Here is a 20,746-nt window from a genome sequence, read left to right on the forward strand (position 1 = left end):
CGATCCGGTACTTTGATCGGCGGGAAAATTGATTTCGCTCAATCTGGAGCACATCCACCGTAAAGATCGCCAGTTTCTCAACCTATTTCCACTGACGTTGGCCACGAACGGAGCGCGCTGTTTCGTGCGGTTTTATCGAGCAACCCGCAAGAAGGTGGGGAAAACTAAGTCAAAGAAAATACTGCAAATCACTGCCAGTGATGATGACGACAGTGCAGTCGATCAGTGCCGGGATCGTTGCTTTGTCTTGCTGCTGGTGTAGTTTTTTTTTTCGCGCAAACCATCATCACGCTGAGTTTGATGAACAATCGTACGAATCTTGATCCCGCCCGATTTTGATCGTCACAGTTGCATAATACATGCGTTCATGTTTGAGGTTATTTTACCCCACGTGTCCTCCTCCGCTTTCCTCACCGCATCCGCCCGGTTGATGGACTTTCTTTATGGCTTATTTTCCATTCGACCCACAGCAGCACTCGCGAAAAACAGTCGGCAAACTGTGCACTGTTCGTTAAAGTGCGCTAGCTACCAGAAGCGATTGTTGTTGCGCACCGCGAGACGCGTCAGCATCGCCAACATTAAAATCGTGCACTGTTGCGAAGCATCGAGTGCAAATGGTCCGTTGCCTTCGAAACGGTGGTTGCATTATTAATTATATTAAACAAACTAAAACTGCTAAAACGCTTGCCACAGATTGTGTTGGCCGACCTACGATGCGTACGAATAATCGATCCAGTTTCGGTAAATTAGCGTGGTTTCAAGCGTAAGGAACAAGGTGTCAACACGGCCGCATTACGTCGCGTCGATCGGGATTCGGTGTGGAAATGGTTTCGCTCATGCCGTGGTATACATGTTTCCATTGCAGAGAAAGGCAAGAAAAAAACAGTGGTGGATGTGATTGATTTTCAATTTACAGTTTTTGGTTTGGGGGAAATTGTTTATCTGGCGCTAGGATCTGTAACGGTTAGATTTAAGCGTAAATGATTTGGATCTTTTCGTGATGAGCAATACTTCGAACTGGCCTAAGATGAGTTAGGGGTATTGTTTGGGAAACATTTAAGCGTAATGAGTAACGACATGCAATCCGATCGATACATGACCAACAGGAGCTTGATCATCACCGCCACAAGATCACCAGATAAGGTTTGTTTATTCAAACGCATATCAAATATAACGAGAGCAAGTGAACACTATGGATTTGCACAAGACTTATCGATATTTTAGGTAAGCTTCTTTAAGCTTTGAATGCTGTTACGCTAGCCAACTTGCTGTACGTCTCGAAATACTTGACCAGTTTTGAGCTAGTACGAATCGGATAATTCTATTTCAAATAAATACGTTATTGTTTTGACCAGCACTATTCAAACTTTGTTCAAACTCCAAACCCGTTAATCCGTGCCATTCGATGAGCCGTTGACAGCGCACGGATAATCGAGTGTGCGCCTAAACAATTCAAAGCGTTTGTGTATGTTTATCAAAAAAGCAGGCCTATCACGTATTACATTTTAAGCTCTAGCTCTGTGTTTTTACTGTACTATGTTAGTCAAAGTGCTTCAAAGTCTTAACAATAATGTCTTCTGCAAAGCGAGCCACACGAACTGCAACAAAATCGGTCCCAGCACACCCACAATCTGAAGAATCCTGCCGCAGCTTGCAGCACATCAAGCCCAAACTACGCAACATCACCAACATGATCAGAATGTCCACCGGCGACGAAACGTCGTCAGGTTGTGATTCACCTGCAAAAAAGAGGAAAAAAGATAGTTCCGTGCCCGCCGAAAGCTGTCCGGAGTTGGTGGCGTTCGATAAACTGCGGTTCGTGCTGGGCCGTCACTACTTTGATGTTTGTCAACGATTGGCGCTCGATTCGGTGCCGCGGTGCGTGCGAAACATCACCGAATGTGCTCAGCTGCACGTGAGTAAGCGTAGTCCGCGCACAAAATGCGTCAGCCTGCTGTACCAAACGAACACACACGACCAGCTGCGGGAGTATCGGCCAGATCAGTTCGTCGAGTTCCTTAAAGAAGCCATCATGCGCCGGGTGTTTATCGATTCCGAAATGTTTGTAGCTGGGCTGCAGCTAATGCTAACGTTTAACCGCCCCTCGGAAGAGCTACAGGTGGAATATGACGCCGGAGACATAGTGACCGGCACGGGTGAAGCGCTCGACAAGTGTCTGGAGCAATGTCCACCCTGTCGGTGGGATTTACGGCCTGCCTATCAGCGCATCGTGTTCGGTCAGCTTGAGGCAAAGTGTTTCGAGAACTGTGACCAACGGGAAGGCCTCTTCCGTAACGTGCTGCATCTGATCGAACATTACATCGAAACGGGACAGGAACGGGTGGATTGTTCCGGTTCGGGTAAACGATCAACACGTGCCCAACGGTCAGAGGATGATGAGCTGTTTGCGTACAACTATAGTTCCTGGATGTTGACAAACCGATTGTGCTACGATTTCAATAAGTTGTCCCGGGAGGAACGGTTTGAGCGACTGTTTGCGGTACTGGAGATATTGGTCAAACTGTTGGAGATGGATTTTGCCATGTGGATTCTTCGGTGAGACTGCTTAAAAGTGCGTTATCTTTTCGCTTCTAATCTCTTTTTTTGTTTCAGCAATCCTACCAAAACGCATCAAAACCTGTGCAATCCATCACGCAGTCCTCTGGTAGCACAGCTCTTCTGGAACGGTGACCCTGGCAGTGTGAATCTCCGCATCAAGAAGCTGTTCCAGATGTTTGTCAATATGAACGCGTTGCAGTACCCACAACACGATATCGCCATAGTATCGGTAAGTAGAGAATGTGCTTTTGAACGAATAAAACCTTCATTAACCGTCGAATCATTCCTTATTTAGCGCCTCTTGAACGTTGTGACGGTGGCGGTGAATCTGAGTGAATTCCAGCACAGCGATGGACAGATACAGTATCCGTGCGTAAAGGACAACAGCCTTCACTACGCCCGGCAGCTCTGGAAAACGTTAGAATCGTCCGGATACTTTAGCATTCCCTTGTGTCTCGCCACTATACGTAACCTTCGATCATCATTCCTACGTCTTCGGCTGTCGGAGCATTTGCTGCAAAAGTTCAATCGAAACATCACCCTGCTCAACGTGCGTAGTTTCTTTCAGCAGCTGTTGAACCGTTCCTGGTTGGATTGTGCGGAGGATGAACAACGATACGATGCCCCAGGACAATCGGCTTCCACCCTTTATCCCGTGCTCAACCCACAGCGTACCCGGTTGAAAGTGTGCGAGATTCATCAGCAACAATACGTGGACCTGTTGCTGATCGGTCTTCGGGCGTACTGTGATATGCATCAGTTACCAGCCTACTTCCGAGAGATTATGGTGCAACCAGCATCGGAAACATCTCGCACCACCACCGCCGAAGACACGGTTCGGCCAACACCATCCAAAGAATGTCCACTGGAAGCACGCATCACGGCTCCCATCCTGCCCGACGAACGGATGATCTTCCAAGGCGTGGCCATGAGCGGAGAGATCGTGCTGGAATATCGGGACGATATTAAGTACCTGCTGCTAATCGAACAACAACTGAAAAAGCTCGAATCATCGGAAGAAAAAGCACTCTTTCACGGCTGGATGTGCTTCCTCGCCGAGGTGGACCCGTCACTGACGATACTCTGACGTGCGATAACTGATCCAGCGTTGGGGATACACGCACTCTTTTTATTAGCATATTAATAATTTATACGATGGCGTTTTATGGATGGAGCTACATATTTTTTGAATATCGTACTAATAAAACGCAACCTAGGCGGGCAATAGATCGATCGTGTTAATTTCTTCGTCCGAATCGTCGTCAAACGTTAGGTTCTTACGGACACCGGTACGTGGCCGTTCTTGTGGCGGTCCAAGTGGATCCGCATAGCCATAGCCGGTGTGCGGCGTAAAGTTGTTGCTGTAATCGGGCGATACGTCAGCACTTTTTGATGGTAGTCCGGCGGAAGAGTGGCCAGAACCTGTGCCCGTTCCGGGTGGCTGATATCCTTCGTGACCGGCTGAACGTACGCTGTAGTCTCCGCTGGACATTCGAGAACCTGTAATACAATATTGGAGAAATTAGGCTCAAAGAAGATCGTTTCCCCGATTCACTTGGACCAAACTTACTGCCAGAGTTCGTTGGTCTACCGGTACCGATACGTTGCCGAACCTCCTTCTGCTTTTCGAGCTTCTGCAGCTCACCACTGTACCGCTCGTACAGCTCCCCGTTCCCTTGCGACTGTGCCAAATGCATCAGCGCCCTCAAACAGTCCGTATTCTCCGGATAGATCTCATGGATCATCCGAAACAGTGCCATCGACCGTTGCTGATTACCGATCCGCCGATAGCAGCCGGCAATGCGCAGCAGATAGTACGGATCGAGCGGATTCCGGAGGACCGCCTTCTCGTAGAACCCGATCGCCTTCTCCACCACCTGCAGCTCGATGTAGTGCGAACAGAGCCAGTTAACGACGGTCGCCTCTATCGGATAGATGCGGTACGATTCGTGGTGATAGTGGTACGCCTGCTGCCGTTCACCATCCGCCTCGTACAGCTCGCCAATCTTCTGGATGATACGATTGTCCTGCTGCACCAGACTGAGCAGCTGCAGGAAGTACTCCAGAGCCGTTCCAACATCCCCGAGCAGATCGTACAGGCTGGCGATCTGATACAGTACCTCCGGATGTTGTTCGTGTCCGAGACTCGAAATGATCTTACGGAAGTATAGCAGCGCACTATTATGATCGCCAAGCTTCTTGAAGATCAGACCCATATTGTACAGTGCCTCGAACGATGTGGAATCGATATCGAGCGCACTGGTAAACATCAGCTTGGCCGATTCGTAGTCGGTTTTCATGAAAAAGCAAACGCCACTGTTAATGAAGGCCGCCGGACAATAGCTGTCAATCTTTTTAGCTGCCTCGGCATAGTTTTCGGCTGCTGCAACATCCTTTTTCTGGAAGGTGAAAACATTTTTTAACCCCTCCCAAGTATCAATCGGTTCCTCTAAGCCCTCACTTACGAGTATGTAGATGAAGCTCAGGTTGATGGCCGCATTAATGGCGATGTTGGATTCCTTCTTCTCGAAGTACTTCAGCGTATCGATCGCTTGCTGGAAGTCATCCTGCTTCAAGTATATGACCGCTTTCTTCAGCTCCAGATCGGTTGCCAGCGACGAGAAGTACGAGTTCTTGATCGTTTCCACACACCAGCTGTACCCATCGTTAAAGTAGTCGTCGATGATCGTCGAAATCAGGTTGGCTGAGATCAGGATGTTCTTCTCGGCCAGGTGACGCAATTTGCGCTCATAGCTGTGCAGTTCGTCCGATTTGATCAGCTCGTTAATGTACTCGTACGAAGGATTCGACTGGAAAGAAGTTGCTCATTATTAAATCCAGTTCATCAGTTAAAAAACTATTCTTACATTCGCTTGAAACACTTTCTCCTCCTCGTTGTAGTCAATCTGAATGTCCAGCAGTAGCTGGAACGCGTGCTTGATCTTCTCCACATCTCCCAACGCATAATAGCACAAGATCAGGTGCAGCCCCGTCTTGAGATCACCCTTTTCCGACATGATAAACTCAAAGCTTGTTGCCGCATCCGAATACTGGCCCATCTTAATGAACAGAATACCGATATTGTGCGTAATTTTCAGCCGCAACTCCTTCTGATTCCCCGGCACCTGATCCAACGCCATCCGGTACATCTTGATCGCTTTCGTGTACAGACCGAGCTGAAAGTAAATGTTGCCCATGTTGATCTTGAGCCGGTTTACGTTGGGAAACATTTTGTTCTTCGTCATCAGCGTGTAGGTGTTGAGCGCCTCAATGTACATCTCATTCTTAGCATACACATTTGCCAGATTAAACAGCACAAAGAAGGTCAGGTCAAAGTTGTGCGTGTAGGATCCGCCATCCTGATCCCGCATCCGCAGCAACGTTCGATCGAGCGAAGATGCTTCCTTCGCCTTTGCCAAACTAGTCGCCATATCCGGTTTGGATCCGGTGCTGGCAACGATGGATTCTTCCAGCAGGGTGTAAATTTTTGTCTCCAGATTTTTATACCGCTGTTCGGGAGTTTCTTCCTTCTTGTTTTCCATCACCACAATCTTTTTGGCCGCCTGATTAAGCGGATCAAACAGTTTGGAATTGTGCGACGAGTAGCCCACCGGTCGGATGGCGGTCGAGGGTCGTGCCATGGCGGTTGCCGGTTCTGCCGAGCCAAGTTTGTCACCGTTCCAGAAGAACTTCGGTGTGGTAGCTTTCTTTCCGTAGCTGGACGTGCGGACAGCATTCTGAAACGCTTGATCTTCCTTGGCGTCGTAGTTGAAGAGTTTGTTCGTAACTCCACTGAACCCACCGTAAATGTCGTCGTCAAAATTGGAGCCCATTTTTGTTTTAGTTTAAGCGAGAGCAAACGACCCAAAAATATCGCTTTGGAACTGTTTGTAGAGAAAATTTGTGTTTTTCTTTGGCGATTATTTGTTGATAGCAGGTGCATCGCCATGGTAACGGAGTTTTGAGGTGTGGGTCGAACGTGTTCGTACGAACATGCTAATTCTGACCAATAAATAGATCAAAAACTGTATAAGAATTAGCTAAAGAACAATATTTGAAACGAAGAAAGTTAAGAAAGTTAGTGAAAACGCATTTATTTCCTTCTAAAGTTCAAAAAAGCAGTTTAAATTTTAAATTTGACAATCCTCGGTCGTGTGGATCACAAACGTCAAATCCACATCTCGGTGTGCGTCATACTGTTTGAAACAGCTCCACTGTACGTGTAGGTGTTTCCCACTGTAAATACACGAGCGAGCGTGCTGGTTGTGTGTGAGTTGCATGGAATGTGTATGCTACACACCACCTTCAAAACACAGGCGCACAAGCAATTCCGTACCACGAGCGAGTGAGAAGGAAGATCGAGATTATGCTGCTTCGCATACGATTCCCTGCGCCTGTGTTGCCGTGTCCGTACGTAGGTAAAGTGTCAAATTCGCGCAGCATATTTTGCGTGTGTGTGTGTGGCTCGGGCCAAGGCAGATGAAACGGGGAATTGTATTAATCGACAACGATTCCTTCGCACGCGCGCCTGTTGTTTCGATCGAACCGTCAAACGGGACGCACATCGCTCGATTTTCGACACCAGGACAAGCTTCGATTCCGTCGGTGTCCGTGCAGAACGCTGTCCCTTCGAAGCGGAACCGTGCGACTATTTATCAAGTGTTTATCACTTGTTTTCGGCGTGTTCGGCTTCATCTTTGTCGTGTGTAAACCACGCACGACGGTACGTGCTGATTGTTATTGTCCCCGTCGTAGCCCATTCCTATGGTGTGTAGTGTCCGGTGTACAAAAATACATTGCCGCAAATCAAAACAACCGTGTAGGCAGGCGGCCATCCGTGGTTGACAGATTAGCGTTACGGCGCCGTGTGGGAGTCGTGTTCCGGAAATTGTTGACCCGCCCGACAGCCATTTCCTTCTTGCTGGTGTAAAAATTGGTTTGTTTGTGAAATTTGTGGTTTGTTAGTGGCCGCAGCGGGCTGCCGTACCGCTGTGCAAACAGTGCGGTGTCTTCTGAACGGTTCACTAAACTAAAGCAAGTGCGTTTGGCGATAAATTCCAGCACAGAAGCCTAGTAGGTGAATCCAGGCTTCCTGGTGTCCTGTCTGCTGGCACAGGGCTGCACCATCCATCGAAATTTCGGTGCTGCCTCGCATCGTTCATCGTACGAGTGACAGTTGTGTGTGCCGTCATCCGTTCGGCAGTGGTGTAGTGGTGTTGGTGGTGGGTATGTTTTTAATTTTTGCACGGAAGCTGTGACAAGGTGGAAGCAGAGCAAAGTGCGCTCAGATGGGTATAAGTGTGTGCATGTGTGTGTGTGAGGTGGTTTGTGTATAAATTATGAACATCGTCATCGAATAATAAAAAAGCAAGCGGAGAGAAAAAGTGCTTCAAATTTAAATATATCCCCAACCGTGTTTATGTTAGAATAATTCGCAACGCGGGCCGGTTTTTCTGTGTTTCCGCGAAAGCGAGAGTGTTAACTTCCCCATCACGCACAAGCCGTCAACAGTGCAGGTGAATAGGGTGGTGTGTGTGTGCGTTTGTGTGCGAGAAAAGGCTGCGCGCGTGCGAGTATCTCGGTGTGCGTTTCAACGAAACGGCGCGTACACACGACGGTGTAGTGTGGGTAGGTAAACAAAAGCAAAAGCCCCCAGAAGTTGTCAGCATATCTCGTGCGTGTTAAGGCGAGTGTGTGAGCGAGAGGAGAGCGAAAGAAGAGCAGTGTGGTGTGTGGTGTGGCCATTGGCCTTTGCCGCTGTGTGTGGTGTTTGTGTGTGTGTGTGAATGGTCTGTACCGGTGTTGCGAAGGGGGTGAGAAAAACACGCATGCTGACGAACATCGTTGTTACGGCGGCCACGAAATTTGACGGCTGTATGTTTATGTAAGTATTTAAGGTCATTTCCGGGCGGCTAGCCGCGAACGCTCCCCACCAATCGGTGCACCACAATGAAAATGATTGTTTTTCGCCAATTTCGCGATCTTGAAGTGTGCTGCAAAATGGTGGGAAAATGTGGAAGAAAATCCTCGTAGAAAAACTAATTCTTCGCGGTGGTACTGTGCTCGAATGAAGCGGATTTTTGCGTAGGGGTTTCCATGACGACGACTCCTCCACGCGGAGGTGACCACCTGAACGCCTTCAGAGTTTTGTTTTTGCATTCACCCGCACTGCGCTCGTAGCTCAAATGCGGGGTTGCCTGAGTTTCTATTCCCCAGGTCGCTGGGTAGCTTTCGTTCGAAGAATGCTTTTCGGGGGTTTCAAGCATATCATCAACTCTCCTACCCCCACACGTTCGCCCACGCTGGGTACGCGGCACACATAAGGGACGCCGAAAGCGAGTCCGCCGTCCGTGCGTGGGCCCATGTGATGGTCATACCATCGTTACGGCGCGTACTCTTACGCGAGTCCTCTCGGTGGGGAAACTTTAAACGATTTACCATACCCGGGCATACGGGAAAGACAACGCTAAATAGAAGATAAGTCCCACTTATCGATGACTTGGAGGATCCCTTTGCCTGGTCCCGTTATGAACCCGCCATTAGCTCATTGCCCGCGTTGTCGTCTGCTGTCCTGGCGTACGGTAGAGAACCGGATTGATGTGGCCCCAGACAAGCGTACCGCGCATTATGCTGCGGTTTTGTTTGCTGTAAATGATCCCGGCCCGGGTTTTTTTTTTCGTGCTGTTGTACTTAGTCTGTTTGTTTCCCCATTCCATTTGATTGACACCGGAGAGCTGTTTCCGGCCCGGGTTTGCAATGCGCAAGCAAAACAAAAATCCGTTACCCCCGAGAATTTGCGTACACATTTTGGGGTGCGCTTTTTAACTCGGGGTGCTTTAACCTGAACTTTAAGGGGGTTTGTTTATGAATTGTTGCTAACGGATTTTTATCTATTTTTTTGTGTATTATTTTGCGCTATAAAAATTTGACTGATGAGCAGCATATAAGATTCAATACATTTGGCACATTTTCCACCTGTGAGAATATGGATTGTAGAGCTAATGTTTTTCCCCATCATTAACATTTCATTGGAATTCGAATTTTCTATCAAAATTGTTTGCGCTTCTTCCTGAGAAAACCGTACTTTCCACATCTGATTGTGACGCTTTTTTCCGAAACCGAAACCTTGCTAATGTGAAGTGGCTGGGGTCAGCAGAGCCGTGTAATTCTGCGTTACAGGGCAAATGCTGTGAAAGTTTTGCACTCTCTCTCTCTCTCTCTCTCTCTCTCTCTCGAGAGAAAGCACACAATAAATTATTACAATGAAATAATTTACAATAATGGAATTCTTTTGAAGTGGAGTTGGTGCAAATTTTAGAATCCCAAGAACTTGTTGAAGCTGCGAAATTGTTTCTACACATTATGTGCCATGTGCACATTCAAATATACACACATACACACGCAGGTGGTTTGTGTTGTGATTCAATGGAAACGAAAAGGGCTTTCGACATTCATTTTAACCTTTGTGATGTGGGTTAGTGCTTTGATATGGAACTGTTTTTTGCCCGTTGTTTGATCCTAGATGAGTTACTGTATTTTTAGTGAGCCCCAGGAGGGGGTCTCAAGAGGATGAATTTATGCTTGAAGGATATGTGTATATATAGTAATAGTAAAAACCAAAAGAGCTTAAAACCATCAACCTCATGTTTGAATAAATAATTTAAAAATAAAATTATACCCAAGCTCTAAAAACCAAGCTAGCCGATGCTTAGAGTTAAAGTAAAAGAATGTAAAGAGAAAGTCACAGCAATATTTATATTTTTATTTGGATGAAGAGTTTTTTAATAGTAAATTTGGATACCACGTGTACTAAGTCAGTTCATTGAATATTTGTAGCTTATCTTCTTTTACACATTTTCACATGAGATTTTCTTATTCTACTGTCCTCAACTTTACATTAGCTGTTGCGACTGATGCTTATTATTCGTAAAGATTTTAACCCTTATTTGTGGTTATATCGCATTTTCTCAATTATGGGTGTAACATATAAAGCATAAAAAAGCTTATTCATTTTAGCAAAATTTACAATGAAATAGTTTATAATATAGCCAGAACGAAATGCTGGCAACATGGTCTGCTCTCGATTAAACGGGCGAGCTCGATACCGTCGCTAGGTTTCGTGTGGGAAATATCAGTAGGATTTTTTTGTTTAAATTAGGGCTTTAAAAGTTCTTTTTCTTCTTGTTTGGGCTAACGACCTCGTAGGTCATGCCTGGCATGCTAGACTCATTCTATAGTCAGTCCCCACTATGGGGGAACGGCCCTGATGGGATTTGAACCCCGGTCCTGCCCTGTGAAGACCAGCGCCGCTGTCGTATCTATTACCGGTCCGCCTGGTTTTGATAGTTAGGTAAGTTAGACGTAGTGATAAGTTAGGATCATTGAATAAATTTATAATGATAAACAGTATCGGACAAAGGAATAAGACCACTTTTATGTCGGATCTATAATCATCTACTTGCTTTAACTAAATCAAAATTAGCATTGCGGCAAGGATGTCCTAGTAGGATAACAAAAACATTCCAAAATTTGGGATAATCATTTTTAACATCTTAACATCCTTAACCTTAAATGAGAGAAAGAGGTGATGCCCATAATTAACAGTTAACAGTTTTCCACGGTCATATTTTCATGAGAATAACAAAAAGAAACTTCAGGTCCAATTCTTGATTGACCGTTTTCCAAATTCTTCAACTAAATTTTAACAAAAAATGCTTGGTGAATTCATTGAAAATCGACGAAACGTTATTAGGTGGTCCTTTTGGATTGTACGTCACTGTATCGTACATTAGCCAGCAAGCAGCCTGCATTTGATTCTAATCAGCTTGCAAAATGCTTACGCAACATTTGTAAAATATCAAGCTACAGTCACATATTTTACAGTCACAGTTTCAATTCGTATTTCCAATTCTTTTTAAAACAAAACAATCTGGGTGGCCTACATACAGTGCAATGGCGGACAATACAGTGTAAATGTATGTTTATACTTTACACTTTACAGAGCATTAACTGTTCAGTAGATGATAGCACTGAACTGCACCCCTCTAGCCGAGTTATTCAATTCAACTTGTGGCTCAAAACATGCCACACTTATTACTCATTGCAAAAATTGTTTATTTATTTACACTTTACTTAGTAGTGCCACTGCACAGACGCTACTTGACGGTTTTGGTGGCAAAGTTTCATCTTAAATCAGCAATCGCTCTCGCCTTATCACTTGTTTTGCTAGCGCGCCGCAAAAGCATCGTACAACCCCACAGTATAGGCTGGCGACGTTTGTTTGTTGTGCGAAAAAAAACTCCAAATTCTACTCCCTTACTGCTCGGCTTCGAATCCGAATCACCGAAAACAATAACCCTTTGGGGTTGCTGCACCGACTGGGCACTGACGTAACTTTTAGACCGGAGCGCAGTTATTTGTGGCTGGCGTAAGCAACGACGGGAAAGTCGAAATAAATAGGTAACATCACGTTCCGGTTCTAAACGAATTATTATCGTGAAAGCCGGGGACCACCGGTTTCCTGTTCGCCCATGAACGAAAAAGGGCCTGTTGTTGATTGTAATTTTGTTATTGCGTGCGCTTAAAAGCTGTTTCCTTTCGGTGCCGGGTATATAAATTCTCCGGAAATGTGCTGCAAAAGTGTAGTACTACGCAAGTATTCAAATTTGAATTTCGGTTTTTTTCGTTTTCGTTTTTCTTCAGAAATATCTCTTTGTGGGAGCGGGTGTGATACATGGAAATGAAGTATTTTTGCGAGAAAAAAAAAACCGAAACCATCCCTATCGGTGATGGAAAGTCGCTAGCCTTAGTACCGTGGGGTTCAATTGCAGGATTAATACAACGGCTGGGCGGGGTCAAGAAAAGTTAGGCTCCACCGAAATCCTATTATTCCATTCCGATAAGTTAGTCTACGGTCAGCAAAATTTTGGAAACGGTGCGGTCGGTGTTGTAGCTCCTTCTGGTGTGGTGATCCAAAACAAAAACAAGCCACTTGGTTAGTTATTATTTTGCTTCACCAACAAAATCGCTGATTTGTTTCGCGTTGAGCCCAGACTGGAAGATTTCAGTGTTGTTTTGCGGTTTTGCTTTCTTTTGGAGATACGAGAGCGGTAGAGCAAATTAGATTTTCTGTTTGTAAACAATGTGAGGAATTCAAATTGGTACTCGGTTCATATAAATTTAGATCCCCTGATCTTGATACCGCTTGAACGGGTCCATCAATTCAAACTCACGTAGTGCACGAACATTATCTAGCTGGGTGATTGGTGGGTTGTGGACAGCCCCGTATTATTTGCATATTTGAGCATGAATCAATAAATTAGTTGGACGTGCTCCAATATTGACCAACACAGGGCAGAGTATGGAAGTCCGATAAGCGTACGTTTGCTTGGTGAGTGAGCTTACATGTCTTCATTAAAATTGTTCCGCTGATGTATTAAGACTTCAGTTTAACAATTGACGGTGGAATCGCCTAATATTTATTGTGGCATGTGAAGCAATTAAGCTATGAAATAGTGTGAAACAAGTAAGATTACTTCGCCCTAATAGCCTCCCCTCATTCTTTCAGCAATAGACTGCATAAAACTGTTTTCACATCCAACGACATTAATTGCGTTTTTCAATGGCTCAGTCCCTCTCTCTCTCTCTCTCTGCTCTAAGTAGCAACTAGTAACGCCACCAGTTGCATTCCTTTTCCATATACCTCTCAACTGAGGGGGGCCAAACATATCAATCCATTGCCTTATACTGGCTAAAATTCGATAAAAATAGATTTGTTTGCTTCTCGGCGGCCGCGTGCGTGTTGTTGTTGGCTGCTGAGCACCACCCCACACAGGTCGCGCGATTGAGCGAAGATGTTGAACATTCCAATTCCCGCCCAAAGTAGCTACGTATACGCCGCACGATGCGTGTTCGCGGGTTGTTCGTGAATCGGGACTTTGATTTGATGTCTGTTTTATCACACCGTACTGACTGTTATGGTGGAACATTCGATACAATGTTTACCCGTTCGTTGTTGTGCGGTGTTGATGGGGATGGTGGTGGTAGAGGCTGTGGGGGTGATCGCTATAAGAAAGCGAACAATAACGCGTATGCGATAACGGCGAGGCGCAAAAATATTTTAGCATGTTGTGTGGAAAATGTTGCACGTGTTGCTTAGCAAATATAAAGCTTTACCTTCGGCAGCCGGGCGGTGTGTTTGCGTCTGGGCAAAGCTGCTCTCGAAATTGGCTTTGTTTGTGAGGCATGTGTTTGCGCATTAGCGGGCAGAAGAAAACTGTGTACAAATTGTGTGCAAACTCGAGCGGTTACATGATTAGGATTTTATGGATTATAAACTTTTGAGCAAAATATTATAGTGGAGATTTTCTATACTTCATCAAATAGAATCATTTTCTCTTCTGCTTTGGGAATACAACCTCGAAAGGTTTTGGCCTGCCATTTATTCTGGCTTCCTGTACCGTAGCTGATTAGGAACGGCCCAGATGGGCTTTGAACACCGTTCCCGCCGTATCGCCACTGCCACTGTTATCATGCAAAATTCGAAGTTGATTGCAATGTGACAGTTAATCAAATAAAACATAGTTCACTACAGCTCTTTTAACTGACCTACTACACTATTGGTCGTTATTGTTTATTAAATTATTGTAACGTACGATCGACGGATTTTATGAGTTAAGTGATATTAACTCCAGTTTGCTTTTAGCCCTTTGGACATTTTTGTATATGCCTCTCTACTTCTACTGAGGCTCTACAACCTCAAGAGGTCAAAATCGTTGCCCATTGCTAGCTTCCTTGACTTCATTCATCTTCTTTCTTGGCCTAACGGCCTCTTAAGGCATGTCTTGTCATTTCTGGCATTTTTCTTCACTAGGGGAGAAATGGTCCAGATGAGATTTGAACCTCGGTCCTGCCGGGCCGCCGGGCCGCCCTTGGCTTCATCATGCCCCGTAAATTCTCGAAAAAATCAATCTTTAGACTCCAAGCAGAAATCTAGGGCCAATACCATTAATCAATACTTAGATAAGAATGATTGAACTCTAAACAGCAAAGTTGGATATCGATCATGAGTATAAATAATGTTTCATAAATCTTGCTTAGCATGTACTGAGATAAACGACGTACTGCGTTTAGGTTTAGGTTTCTATTTGCTTTATAAACATGAAGGTTGTTGTATTGTTTTCTAAAAACTAGCGGCACTTGAATAACGTTTATTTACTTTTGCTTGGTTCATATTGGGCTAGAAAACTAACATAAAGTACTAAAGTTAAGAGAATAAATAAATATATCCAAAGATGGATAGTCAGTCTTGTGTCAGGAGAAATTGTCCAGACAGGACAGTAGGTCATGTAGGCAATATTTGACAGATTAGTTGAATCCCGCCCGAATCGTTCTAACATCATGAGGACTGACAATCATCAGTCGTTAAAGCCAAGAAGAATAAGAAGACTTAAATTTTCAATCAAATGAAATAGCTAGATCATTTAAATAATAAATAATGTACATATAGCAACGGTGAAAATAAACCTCGTAACATTGCTCCAAACCAGTAAGAAGTATTTCAAGGCTGCGTTCGCACAGCTGCGCTGACCGTGTTGGCTATCATTTAATCGGACAAAATTGAGGAAAGTCAACCGGACTTGACCCAAGTTTGGTCTAACTGGCGCTTCTTTAAGGCCGAAGTGTGAGTTCGATGGAAGTAGACATAGGGAGAGTGAGTGAGTGTGAGAGAGCGAGGTGGTTCATAATTTTTATTTGCAATAAAACGTTCAGGTTCGTCCAATTCTTCCCGCACCAAGCATGGCCGTACGTATGTTAATTGCATGATAATGTAAATGAACAAAAAAAAAAAAAACGCACACAAACACAAGTTGTTTGTTTTACGCTCAGAGGTAAAATGGTGAATATTTCGGTCTTTCCAACCGATAAGAGAACGCTTAGAAAGCTTTACAACGCTGTGAAATTTAACACGAGCTACAGTATAAGGTGGACCTAATTTATGCCACCGCTGTGCTCTTTTGCAATGCTAAAACATGTGTTTCCTATGCTTATCTTAGGCACACACACACACGCGAACACGTATACACATGAAATACAACAAGTGCTTCTCATCATTGGATGGAAGAAACAAATTTATTGAACATTGAAGTTGGTCGACTTTTGCTATGATGATGAACCCCGAACCTTTCCGTGTTTCGATAGTCAATGAGCACGGCTCATTCGCACACGCATCACCGATTTCCCAGCTGGCAGTGCGCACCCGCAAGCTTTTAGTTCCCACGTGAACCTGGGCACCCGTACCTCCTCAGAGAGGAGCGGTGCTTCCAACGAAACGCAACTTCCAGCACGTAAGGAATGGCGAATGTCGTCGAAAAGCGTCTCGTCGTCGTGTTGTTTCCTGCTAAGTTAATCACCATAAGCTGATTTACATTTTGGCCTTCCCGTTCTCCTCGCCCCAAACCTCGGTGGTGGGCACGCGTTCGGAAGCAAGTGTGGGATGTGGCCAATTTATGCATGCCGTGTGAACGCCGTGGTTACGTACCACCAAAGGTAGCTAGGAGGAACGTTCGGTTCGAATTGGTCTGCTCGTTGTACGCTGTGTGTGACTGTGTGAGGCCTCATCTACCAGCAAACGTTCGAACTGTCACTGTCGTTGAACATTGGTTCCATCGCCTTTTGCCCAACAGCGCTCAAAATCACGCACCCGGGCGGTAGGGGATCCGGGTTCTACGATACGATGCGACAGTAAACTCATAAACTTGCCACCGAAAGCAAAACACTCTCCGCCGGCGGATGATTTATGCAGGGAAGAAATTGAAAGCACCTAGCAGGTTAGGGTGGACTGAAGAAGTTGGGATGAAGGTTGGGTCTTTGCTTGTTGCGTTTGTCGGTTCACGATTAGAGGCTTGGGACCGATTTGGGAAAGAAGAATATTCTTCACTAGTCGTCCACCGAGCCGCTTTCGGCGATCGATTTGTCGTGAAAGATGAAATGCGTATGATATACCCTCTTTGGAAAGCTTCGTCCGACGAGGATGGGAGCTTCTTCCTCTACAAGTGAAGAGCAACTACCGGAGTACGGACAGTTTGGTGCTTATGCGGATGTTCTTACGCACAGGTTTTTTTGTACGCAGATCCCTATAAAACAGAGGGCGAACAACAAAAAAAAAATGATCAAAGAAGGGTCTTTTGGTAATATTTGATGCCAATGCAGCATATTTGCGAGACCAATAAAGTGAACCGGGTGGATGGGGGAGAGCAAAGCAAAGCAACCAAAACAAAAAGGGACACTTCCTTGGGCGAAAGTGCGGTAAACGAAACAATTTATTTCGATTTGGCCGAACTACACGCAAGGCGCGTGTTGGAGGTTTTTCGGTCGAAGACGCGGTGGAGTTGGTGTTAGGAATCGATTAAATATTTTATTACCAGAGCTCGTATCGCCGAACGAAGGTATCCCCCCTGAAAGCAAGCAGGCGGGCCGTGTCTGGATTTGAGTTCCAGGTTTTTTTCTTCTTCTCCCTCCTTTTCTACCTCTTCTAAACGCTCCATTATCCCGTAAGGGCCGAAAGACAGAAAACAACTCCGGAGGGAGATTCTTGGGCCGAAAGATTCTTGTGTCCCCCCTGGGATTGCTGGGTGTGTCACCGGCCCTGATACGCCGCTTTGAGGTTGTTATATAGGGTTGGTACTTCCGGCAGAGATCGGTATAGAAATTCCTGGTGGTTGTTTTTATTATGTTTTCGAGGTTTCTGTTTTAAAAACTTGCTTGCTTGTCGCACGAGCCTTTCTTCCCATTTTTTTGTTTTAGCCCGTTGTAGTGGATTTGATTTTCGATCGGCCCTCGCGATGAGGCCGGGCTCAGCAATCAATTTATGGACATACATTTATCGATCCGACGACCGTACCAGATTTAGTTGGTGGGCTCTTTCTCCAAACATTCACCTTTCGGCCGAGGTTATCGAATTAAGGGCGACGTCTTCCGTACGAGTCCTCGATTATTTTTCCTTGGGCGACATTCTTTCTTTCGAGCCACCGGGGCTGGGTCGCAAACGATCTTCGGGGTGTGGGGTAAGTGGTTTCTTCTTTTTTTTTAGAACACGATTCATAGACCGGAAGGAAATATGATTGCGGGACTGTGGGGGCTGCAAAGGGGTGTAGACGCGGCGATGGCGAAGGAGTTCCCTGGCCTAGTTTGAAAGAGGTCCCGACACTACGCCGGTCCCGGGCAGCTCTCCCTCGAGGGCGATCGATTGCAGCGAGTTTAGCACACCCAGAACGAACGGGGATTTTCCCCAGTTTTTCTTGCTCGCAGCTACATCAGGCTGGTGTTGCTGTTGTTTGGTGTTTCGTGTCAAGCCCTCATTTTCGTACCTTGCTGCCCCGATTGGATGTGTTGTTCCTTGGGTTTAGTTTCATTAAAAAAACCGAAATAGGCTCGTGTCCTGATGAGACTTCCCGTCGCACGGCTCCGTCGTCAACTTTCCGTCGGCGATGGGGGAAGTTTTCAGGTGCTGTGGCCTGCCTGCTGGGTAGATTAACAGCTATGCTTTCAGTTCTAATTAACTTTTCCACACTCGACTCGGTGTCGTCCAATGTGCCGCTAGAAGAATGGGGGAGTAATCACTTGCATGAAAAGAGAGGTATGAATCATGCGCCACCTGCATTGCATCCTGAACTGCAGCCAGCAACAACAGCGACGGAGTACATTGATCCTGTTACGGAAGCATTAGGAACGCTTCCCTTGTGGTTTCGTGTCGGGAGAGGTGTTGTTCTGTGTGTGTTCAACCGGGAACAGTCCGTATCCTGGCGTCTTGACTGACAACATCGTGAACGCACATGCTCTTCATTTTGCGTTGCGTCTCGATCGATTCGGTTGCATTCCGCTCAACCCCTCGCTGTTGCCGTTTTTCATCATTTGCTCCATTTATGTCATCGTCTGGGGTGTATTGGGTTTGGTGCTGTGTGTGTGTGTGTGTGTGTGTGGATTATGTCACGCTTCCGGAAGGTGTGTGATGCACATGCGTATGCTTGCGGAAGAACCACATTTTAGGGAAAATATGTGCCCAAAAACCAATATTGCCGTCTGACTGGTGGTTCTTGTGCAAAAAGGTTTATGAGATGAAAATTAAGTTCTGAGAGATATTTTTGGCGTTAAAAAGGTTGTATTATTTGTATGATGTTATTCTGTAAATAAAAGGCTTTTCAGAAGTTTTTGATATTTTCCCAGAATTCGTTCTACAGCGTCAATCGCTTCTCAATTATTTTATGACTTAAGAATTTTGAAAACTACTATTTTCATTCTTATATTCGTAGAATAATATGGCAAATTGAAGAGTATTTCTAACGATAGTCAGATCGACTGGAGAATATTGATCGTGTTCCGTTCATTCGTTTTCATTTGGGTTTCATCTGTTGGAGGCCCTTGCGGAACCCGGAACCCCCTCAGTCTCAGTCTGCGTACCGTTAAATCTCTGCCGGATCTGCCTATAGAATCTTCTTAGGTACTTGAACATTTGGCCCGAGGCGGAGTGGCATGGATTGAGGCGATAAGTTTAAACTAAAATGAAGTGATGAGGTGGATTTGTGCTCCACAATAGACAGAATACGGCGCTCGATAGTGAACAGTGTCGAGGATTTCTGCAGGATGTCAAGATCGCGAAGCTGTTAAAGCACCTGATTATGACAAATGTTGGGCGGCTCGATGGTAGATGCGACAGTGGCGCCGATCTTAACACGGCAATACCTGGGTTCAAATATTATCTGGGCCGTTCCGCCATAGTGAGGACTGACTATCCAACTATGCTGTATCACAAAAAGTCTAGCAAGCCAGTAGTGGCAGGCATGACCATGACGTCAAGGAATCGCTCTACTCTGCTCTTCTGTCTTTTGTCGGCGTATGACTTGTCTTCATCATACAATGAATTTTGATAGTCTTTTTTTGTCATTCTACTATTATTTGGGTGTCTATCGTCTATTGTAACGATCCAGTTTATCAAGATACATTTTTAATCCATCTTCTGCTTTCCTAGAAAGGTACTTCCTTGTCACCTCGCATATTGAACGCCTAGCCTTTTACGCTCGCTCACTGTAACGTACGTACAATGACACCGATAAAAGTAGCTGTGTAATTTTATTACACTAACATTGATGAGATAAAGCCTTACGCTCACCTCCTTTCTTTCCTTTTTACAGAGTGGGGCTTGCTATGGTAGCTCCTTCGCTAGCGAATGAATCAAATTTTCTAGCGAATGGACTTTACGGCGCTGGCAGCATGAATCATTTATTCTCGCTTCCAGCTCCGGCTTCCGACTGACGCGCGCTGTACGTTGGCGTGTGTTTTTCTTTTGTGCCCGTACATAAAACTGTGCACGTGTGTGCGTGTGATATTCATACCTTAAAAACACCGCTGACGGTGTGGTTTTTTGAAGTGGTTCCTTGCCGGTTTCCGGTTTTGTCTATCCCACGTGTTCCCCCGGCCCGATGGGCTTCTGTGAAGGCAAGGAACGCAAGGTGACATGTTGTCGGTCGGTTTGTTGGTTTTCGCCCCTGCCGATTTTTGGCCAGTTTTCCCAGTCCGAGGGAGACCGAAACCCCGAAACCGATTTTCAAACTCCACCATAGAATTATGCTTTTATCCATCAGAACACTCGTTTGGCGACGCGTCGGCGACAAGTGGGTTGTACAATCAGGCAACGGAGCAAAAAAAAAAAAAACTTTTGAAGACGAGCGAAATGGTAGTTCCGGCCGCTAGCAGGGATAGGCTTTTTGGGCCGTTTTTCATAAGGTTGCTCAAACTGGGGGAGGGTGACCGCTTTGACATAACTTCTCAATTTGTACCTTCGTGGAAGGTCGTCCAAGGGTTTTTTTTTGTATCCTGCCACCGATGATGGGAGTGGATTGCCCATCGGTGTTTTTATTTCATTCGGCTAGGCCCCGCTGCTTACCTTGTTTGCTTCGAAAACCCCGGCTTTTGGTGAAAGGAAAATTGTCCTCAGTTTGGGCACAGAACGCTGCCAGCTACCACCGGTCGAAGGAAATTCGATAAATTTCACAACTCCTTCCGCACCAAGAAAACCGGCCAACAGGGTGAGCTATGTATGCCTTTTTTCCTTGGTGTCTCCCCCAACAAAAAAGAGGTGTGTGTGTGTGTTGTCTCTGCATTACCACCCTTCGTCGTTCCCAATGGACGA

General features: G+C 45.6%; 3 protein-coding genes across 3 annotated transcripts in view; 2 read left to right on the plus strand and 1 right to left on the minus strand.

The window, feature by feature from the left end:
• Positions 1-1,438: 1,438 nt before the first annotated feature.
• Positions 1,439-3,786, plus strand: LOC118509500. Its single transcript, XM_036050158.1, has 3 exons — positions 1,439-2,556; positions 2,614-2,788; positions 2,855-3,786. Exons 1-3 carry the CDS (start codon positions 1,571-1,573, stop codon positions 3,644-3,646), a joined length of 1,953 nt encoding a protein of 650 aa, XP_035906051.1. The 5' UTR covers positions 1,439-1,570; the 3' UTR covers positions 3,647-3,786.
• LOC118509499 (intraflagellar transport protein 88 homolog) lies at positions 3,741-6,392 on the minus strand. The gene is made up of 4 exons (XM_036050157.1): positions 5,427-6,392; positions 5,025-5,369; positions 4,130-4,958; positions 3,741-4,059 (listed from the first exon to the last, which is right to left on the minus strand). Exons 1-4 carry the CDS (start codon positions 6,390-6,392, stop codon positions 3,773-3,775), a joined length of 2,427 nt encoding a protein of 808 aa, XP_035906050.1. The 3' UTR covers positions 3,741-3,772.
• A 578-nt stretch (positions 6,393-6,970) lies between these two features.
• The window catches only part of LOC118509501 (bifunctional heparan sulfate N-deacetylase/N-sulfotransferase), a 179,340-nt gene continuing 165,564 nt past the window's right edge, over positions 6,971-20,746 (plus strand). Inside the window, exon 1 of the mRNA XM_036050159.1 lies at positions 6,971-8,443. The gene's annotated coding sequence lies outside the window, so the exon portion shown is untranslated. The remainder of the gene's footprint in view (positions 8,444-20,746) is intronic.

The sequence above is a fragment of the Anopheles stephensi genome, chromosome 3, assembly GCF_013141755.1.
Source record: "Anopheles stephensi strain Indian chromosome 3, UCI_ANSTEP_V1.0, whole genome shotgun sequence".
In the NCBI taxonomy this organism is placed as follows: domain Eukaryota; kingdom Metazoa; phylum Arthropoda; class Insecta; order Diptera; family Culicidae; genus Anopheles; species Anopheles stephensi.